This window comes from Teleopsis dalmanni, chromosome 1 (assembly GCF_002237135.1).
Source record: "Teleopsis dalmanni isolate 2A chromosome 1, ASM223713v2, whole genome shotgun sequence".
Lineage (NCBI taxonomy): Eukaryota > Metazoa > Arthropoda > Insecta > Diptera > Diopsidae > Teleopsis > Teleopsis dalmanni.
The window spans coordinates 101,876,069-101,884,622 of record NC_051846.1 but is presented as its reverse complement, the minus strand read 5'-3'; the positions used below and the strand labels follow the sequence as shown (position 1 = coordinate 101,884,622).

Sequence of the window (8,554 nt, the reverse complement as noted above, 5' to 3'; positions counted from 1 at the left end):
GAGGGGAACCCAGGACGTCACGTTGTCCTGCCAGGAGTCTTTTAACGAGTAATACACTGAGCAGTAATAATTTCTGTGTGCCGTCGTCAACGGTGATGCACATTTTTTTTTTCTTTAATTATTAAACAAAAGGAATACTTTAATTGAATTATAATTTATCATAGGCTGAACAGCTTATTCGGCAATTATTTAATTACACTTTGTTATAATAAGTTTCTTTTATGAAGTAAATAAAAATATATAATATATATATATAATCAACGTTCTTTTCTTCTAAAACTACGTCTTAGCGAAAATATAAATATATTGTCTCGACTCTGGACGACGGCTGAGGATACCCCAGCAAAAACTAAAGATTTTTGAACGTCATCCAAAAGTGTCGTTACAACAAGTAAGGTAGAATTATTGAAACAACTTGTAAATATAAAATCAGAAAACTGCAAATCCGTGCAGGAATACTTAAATGAAATAATGACGGCCTTGAAAGTAAACAGCGCTTGACTCAACATTGATGATGAGCTCACAGCGTCTTTAATACTTACTGGTCTGCCTGAAGAGTTTAAACCATTGGTGATGACTGTCGAAAATTGTAAAGACAAATTAACAGTCGATAGAGTCAAAAATTTATTAATGCAAGACTCCAAGTTTAATAATAATGAGACAAATTCGGCTTTGTAAAGTGGTGACGTGCATAAAAAAAAAATTTGTATATAAAAATACATGTCATAATTGCAAAAAAGAGAGGCATTATGTTAAAAACTGCCCAAATAAAATAACATGTTACAGAAACAATAAGCCGAATAACAGAAGAAAACGAGACGACAAAATTTTATTTTATTTGTAAAAAGCGACAATATGCAAACGTGCATTAAAGTGGTAAAATTGGACTGCGAAAAAAAGCAAGAAAGCATTTCGCAGAATTGGTATATCGATTCTGGCGCGACTAACCACATGACAAACGACGAAAGTTTTTTATTTAATGTTCGAAAGATAAATAACCAATCAATTGTTGTTGCAACTAAACGTAAAAGTGAAAGTGATGAGCGTTGGTGACATGAAAATAGTTCTCTAAGGTGAACAAATTAAATGGAACTCTTAAGAATGTTGAGTATGTGCCAAATTTATGTGCGAATCTTTTGTCAGTGCACCAAATGATAAAAACGGATAAGTAAATAGTGTTCGAAAAAAAAAACGTAAAATTTTTGACAGCAAACGCAATTTTATGTCAACTGCGGTATTACTAATATATATAAGCCAATTTATATATTGGCTTATATAAATTAAATTGCGTGCCATTACGTACAATTAAAAACATAAACAATGCTAAATCACTGCTGGTCAAAAATGATTTTAACATTTGGCATCGCAGAATGGGACATATTTGCAACCAAAGTTTGGCTGATGTCAAATTGCTTTGTAATAGTGTTAATATTGATAAATTCCCATCCGAGAAATGTGCTTCATTTAAATAAAAATGAAGCTACGCGAGCAACAGAATTATTAAAATTAGTGCACTCCGACGTACTTGGACCCTTACGAACAAAATAATTTTCTGGTGTACGATATTTATTAACACTCATTGATGATTCATTGATGATGAAAGTTATTTGTATTCCCAATTAAAGAAAAATCCGACGTTTTCAATAAATTTATTGATTTTAAAAATATAGTTGCAAATCAATGTTCTTAAAAGATAAAAACGCTACGCACGGATACGGTCGCGAATACATTTATAGAAATTTCTCGAATTTTTTGAAAAAATGTAGAATAATTCATCAAACAACAGCGCCATATACACCAGAACAAAACGGAGTCGGAAAGAATGTACCGTACAATTGTTGAACGTATTCGCTGTGTTGTGAGTTAAATAATTAGTTTATTTAATTTGAATATTTGACAATTTTTCCGTATAGTATTTTATTTGTGTACGATCTTAATTGATCGTACATTTCCCTAAAAGTAGGCCTGCCAAAATCTTCGTTTGAGCTCGCATAACAGACGCCATCGTTTCAAAGTGCTCAATTTGTTGTCGGAGACGCCTTGCGCGGTTCTTGCGACAGCGTGTGGAGAGTACCTCCTATCTACAGATGTGCTGGTGTTAGCGCCTCTTTATCGTTTGAGTCTTGACTCAATGAACTGTGTGGCCGAGAATTTAGCAGGGCTTCTACCTCTATGAGCACTGTTTGCAGTTCTTCGCTGGTAAGGAGCGCACTGTTGGTTGTTCGTTGTATGTGGTGTTTTGCTGATTTTACCGCCGCTTCCCATAATCCTCCGAAATGAGGTGCCCTGGGTGGTATGAAGACAAACTCTATGCCCCTTCGTGCAGCATAATATGCCAGATCGTCCTTGCGCTCTTGAAACGCCTCTATCAGCTCTCTCAGCTTGCGAACAATGTATGCATGCTCTTAGGGTTTTACTGCATGCCTTGCTTGAATTTATGACCCAAATTTTTTCACGAAGCAGCACTTCTAAGGCTTTTGGACCAGTATGACAATTGGTTATATGAAGAAATCGTAAATAAATCTCGACAAAATGCAATTTTTTTGGTAACAGCAAGGGAAATTTTGAATCATAAGAAAGTGGTGCGTTTAGTAAACGACCTCCTACACGAGGCAAATTGCATGTTCGAGAACCATCTTGGACTGTATGAATGAACGGAGTTAGTTTTTGAATACTAACTGGTAATTTATGCGACTTCTTCATTTTTTCGATCTCATCCCTGAATTTGTGATTTTGAATGAATTCAACGATTTTCAAAAATGCCCAATTAAGCTTCTTTGTGGTCGGAATAAGAGCGTTAGCTCTCTCATTTTTCTTAGTTATAAAACGTAGAATGTACTCGAAAATTCTCAGCAGTCTTGGGTAAGATGATTGGCTACAGATTAGTTTTGAAATGACATTAGTTTCAATTTCAACTGCTAAAAGTCCGACCTTAACTTTTCGTTTCTCCAAACTTTTTTCACTATTTTTTGACTATTTTTTGTCCAGTTAGTAGCATCTTGAAGCAAATTTGGGGGACTTTTGAACCATATTGAGGTATTAAGCTCGTTGACAGTAGAACCTCTGGAAACTATATCTGCTGGATTTTGTTTTGGCGGAACGTGTCTCCACAAAACGTCGTTTGACCATTCTTGAATTTCTGACACTCGATTTGCCACAAATGTTGTGAGTGTAGACGGATGACTCTTGATCCAATATAATGTTATTTCTGAGTCAGTCCAAAAATATGCATTCTTGACGGCACAAGTAATGAGTAGCTGTACTCGAGTCCATAGTTTAGCCAGAAGGTGAGCTGCATATAATTCGAGTCTGGGTAAAGACTTTGTACTGAGCAAAGCGACCCTTAATTTAGCAGTGAGCAACACTGTATGGATATCATTAGAGTCGTGAGTTCGGATGTAAATACAACAGCCATAAGCTCTTATCGAAGCGTCTGCGAAACCGAGAATTTCGCATTTGGAATTCGAGATCACATTTACATATCGTGGAATTGCGATATCATCCAGTGAAGACAAATCCGCTTTGATGGCTTGCCAACTGGTGTCAAGGTGCATAGGTATCGATTCATCCCAATCAAGTTTTTGAAGCCAAAGTTCTTGCAACAATATTTTTGCTTTAGTGATAATTGGACAAATAAAACCGAGGAGGTCGAAAAGTCGAGCTGAAACCGACAATATGTTTCTCTTTGTCGCTCGTAAATGATTGAATTTTTCTTCTCATTTTTCTTTTCATCATTCTTTGGCAACCAATGGATTCCAAGGGCCTTTGTAATATCACTGTCATTGACTTTCAACGGTTTTTCTAACAGCTCGGTGCTTTCATAGGCTGAGTGGTTTGAGAACCATTTCGCTAATTGTAATCCTGCTTCATTGAGAATATAACTGACTTCTTTCCGAATTGTTTCTAAATTTTCAAAATTATCCGAACCAGTAAGCAAATCATCGACATAAAAGTCATTGCGTATTGAGCTTGCTCCCCTGGGATAAGTAAGTTGATAAATATCGCTCAAATGGGTTAAGCAGCGAGTAGCTAGGAATGGTGCAGATGACGTACCATAAGTCACAGTGTTTAATTTGTACACCTTCAGTTAGTCGGACGAATTTTCTCTCCAAAGTATAAGTTGAAAAGTTCTGTCTGCCTCGTCAACTTCAATTTGACGGTACATTTTAACAATGTCAGCAGTTATTGCATACTTATGCATGCGGAAACGAATCAGGATTGAATACAAATCTTCTTGCACGATCGGACCGACCATTAGTAGATCATTCAATGACATCTGCGAAGATGTTCGACTTGATGTGTCGAATACAACCCGAAGATTAGTAGAAGTGCTCTGTGGTCGCAGAACACATTGATGGGGTATCAAGTAGTGAGGGGTTGCAGAAAAATTTTCGTTGGTTGATGTCATATGACCCAAGTTCCGATATTCTTTCATAAAATCCATATAGAGATTCTGTAAGATGGAGTCTTTCGAAAGTTTGCGCTCTAATGATAGAAAACGGCTTTTTGCTGTCTGGAATGAGAATCCTAAAAAACTTGGATTAGATTTAAAGGGGAGTTTCACCTTAAACCTGCCAAACAGTGTACGTTGAACTGTGCTGACAAATTTTGTCTCGCAAAGTTGTTGTTCCACAGTATATTTCTTAACCTTAATCTCCTTAGGAATTTCTTCAAATTCCCAGTATTTTTGTACAAGAGAGTTTAAGGAACAGTCTCTGTTAACTTTTCTTTATCTAAGCTTATTAGATTGCAAATTTTAGCATTGGGGCTTTCGGCATGTTTGTATCTTCCAAATACAATCCATCCGAGTAATGTTCTCTGGAACGTTGGAAAATTAGTACCTTGTTTTATTTGTCCAACCGACAACAGTTCGAAAAAGCTTTCGGCACCAAGTAGAAGATCTATCTTTTGCGGTTTGTGAAAGTGTGGATCAGCAAATGAAAGATTGGAAGGAACATTCCAATTACTCATTGACACAAATTTGTCGGGTTAGTAAGTGGAGATTGAAGGCATTACCCAAAAATCAGTAGAAAACTCATAAGAGTTAATACGTGATCTCACAGTAGCATGTAATTTTTGCCGTACTGTGGAGTTTGTTTCACCAATGCCAATTAGGTTTAGAGTTTTCGCTTCTTTTTTTATTTGCAGTCGTTGTGCAAGTTCCTCGGTTATAAACCGTTCAGTAACTGGGAGGGCAGCAAAGGCGGAGCATGAATTTATTACATGTTCCTTCGCATTACAGAACAAACATCTACTTTCCTCTTGCGAACTATTTTTTTTTTGCACATAAGTAGAGATTTTGCATTCTTACTTTCCCAGTTGTCCTGTTTTGGCCTGTTCGATAGAGACCTTGATGTGGAAGCTTCGTCAGCAGAAATGTGTTGATATCGCTTATTTAACGCAGTCTCGCAATCAGACCAGAGTGGCAGCTTGTTGTAATCTAATTGCTCCTCCCATTTAGATTTCGTAGCGGCATCGACTCTTGACATGACTAAATGAATCAGAATCACATTTGAAATATTCTTATCACCTCCTATCGACAATAGGGACTTATATATGGCAGAAACAGTATCTATTATATTGCGTAATGCAGAAGCAGATGGCTTGTTCATTTCTGGAAGTTCAAAAAGCTGTGAGATACTATCGAAGAAGATAAAACAAGTGTTATCGTAAACTCATTTTAAACTAGCTAATGCCTTTAAGTAATTTGTTTCAGTGAGTTGAAATGCCTTAACTGTACCAAGAGCTTCGTCAGATAAACATGAAATGAGATGATTGAATTTTTCAATATCAGTTAGCGACTGATCATTGTGCACTAAGCTTTCAAAAAGGCTTATGAAGTTTTTGTATTCAGAATGTTTCTCGCTAAATATAGGTAAACGTTTACTTGGCAGCCTGGAACGATGATTGCTGCATTCATGCGAAGTATCAGGGATACTGTACTTGCGGATTTTACCTAACGCCTGTAAGAACAATGATTTTGAAGCAACACAGATTTCTTCTAGATCTGGTCGAAATACATCAGACTCGTTGATACATTCTATTTTTTGCTGGCAAGTCATGGCCTGTTTAATATATGAGTTGAGAATGTCCAACCTACATTCCAGTTCTACAGGGTTTAAATCAAGAGTTTTCTCCAATATTACTTTTTTAATACGCAGGATACTGGCCACTACAGTTAGTCGCTAGTTTATCCAAATCTTCATTTTTTTGTGGGGATGATGATCGCTTTTTAGTTGACATAGTGAACACAATTTACTAGAATTTCGAAAGAGAAGGCGCAAAGAACGATAATAATATTTGAGTATTGTTGAGCGACGTTGTAAGTATATTCCAACAAAAGTGAACGCGAAAAATTAACGAAACGAAAGATGCACTCACTTTGTTTATAACGATAATAAGGAAAAAACGATAAGTAGTCAAATATTGTTATTATGGATAAATTTTAGCAAAGTGGATGCGAGTAACTAGCGAAAACAAAAACGAAAAATGCATTCACTTTGTACATAATTTGCCTCTGCAAATTACTCAATTATTTGTATTAAACAATTAGATTTACCGAAAGTATATGTTTAATGAAGCTCAACCTAAACTTGGTAAATTTGTTTCACGTTTTGTAAATTATTTATTATAGATACGAATAAATATAAACATACGTATTTTAAAAGTGCAAATAATTACCAGTGCAAAAGTTATTTGAAATACTTTCATTGACTATTTTGTTTAGTCAGAGCATGACCTGGTACAACAATTTCATTACTTGCACTTTCTTGCCTGACAAAGGGCAGTGGTGTTACAGTTGCACTCCATCCAGAAAGAGAAAGAAACAGCAGCAGTGGTGAATAGCAGCAGCAATGAAGAGCAGTATCAATCTGCAGCGACAGCGAACAGCAGCAGCGATATGCAGTAGCAGCGGCCAGTAGCAGCAATGTGGAATTAATGGCAGTAACTGCAGTAGCAGCGGCCAACAGCAGCAATGAGAATTAAGCAGGAAACTGCAGTAGCAGCGGCCAACAGTAGTAATGAAGAATTAAGCAAGGAAAAACCAATAGCAGCAGCCTGCACGTGTTTTCATCAGAATATATGAAATTGGCTGCTTCTTTGTCAATTTGTTGATTCTTTATTTCTCTTTTTTATTAGCGGTTTTTTACCTGATGCTGATACTTGACACCACACCGACATTCACCGCAACCACTTCACACGTGGAAAATGAAAAATTAAACCGAACCAAAATCACGATGCTGCCAGTTGCAGCTCCACAGAACAATGTTCACCAAATTTCACTTTTTTTTTTAAAAATTTCAAATTATTTTATTATTCGATTTCAAGCCCCTGCTCGGGCGCCAAGAAAAAATGCAAGAGTTTTTACATTTGTTTTTAAATTTATTAATTAATAATAATTAAAATATAATTTTAAAGTAGGAAAACACTTCTTTATAATTCATTGACTAATAAATTCGAAAAAACTAGAAATTTAAATTTACGAGGATGCCAGTTCAATAGTGAAGCTAAAAAACTGTAAAAATTAATGTTGTTTTTATATTTGAGAGTACCGTATATGTGCAAGATTAACGAAAGTCAACATTGGGCTGCATATTGACAATAAAAAATGAGCAGCAAAAAATCTGTCATTTATATATTGACAATATCATAGTTTATTCACAGACCATTGAACAACATAAAGAAGATTTATTGAAAATAATACAACGTTTAAAAGAAGCATATATGAAAATTTCATTGGAAAAATCAAAGTTTTTTCAAAAAGAAGTTGAGTTTTTAGGCTATATTGTTGCCCATAATACTATAAAAACAGACCCAAATAAAGTAGCTACTATTAATGAATACCCATTACCACATACTCTTAGACAGCTTAGAAGTTTCTTAGGTATGACAGGCTTTTATAGAGAGTTCATAAAAGATTATGCTTTTGTTACAAAGCCACTTATGAAATATTTAGCTGGAGAGAATGGCAGAGTATCTACATTTAGCTCGAAGAAAATAGAAATAAAACTAGACGAAGAAGCAATTAAATCCTTCGAAAAACTAAAGAAATTATTAGTAAATCAAATGAAACTTATACAACCTAATTACGATTCAAAATTCGTGTTAACTACTGACGCGTCGAACGTGGCAATTGGTGGGGTACTTACCCAAAAAGGCAATCCCATCACCTTTATATCTAAAACATTGAATCAAACAGAGCAAAATTATGCTACAAACGAAAAAGAATTATATGCAATAGTGTGGGCACTAAAATCATTACGAAACTACTTATACGGGGTCTCAGATTTAGAAATTCATACTGATCATCAACTCTTAACATTCGCCGTATCTACGCGAAATCATAGCGCCAAGAAAAAAGATGGATTGCATTCGTTGAAGAATTTGCATCAAAAATTATCTACAAACCAGGAACCACAAATGTAGTGGCAGACGCCCTTTTACGGAAGTACTTAAATCATTTTGCAGAAAATTCTTCAATCACCTCTACACAACACTCTGCAGAAAGTAGTGATAACACTATCATAAAACAAACGACCAAACCACTTAACCA

General features: G+C 35.6%; 1 protein-coding gene across 1 annotated transcript; it reads right to left on the bottom strand.

The window, feature by feature from the left end:
- Positions 1–5,675: 5,675 nt before the first annotated feature.
- LOC119663188 lies at positions 5,676–6,062 on the bottom strand. Its single transcript, XM_038072846.1, has one exon. The coding sequence runs from the start codon at positions 6,060–6,062 to the stop codon at positions 5,676–5,678; it is 387 nt and encodes a 128-aa protein (XP_037928774.1).
- Between the last annotated feature and the right edge of the window lie 2,492 nt (positions 6,063–8,554).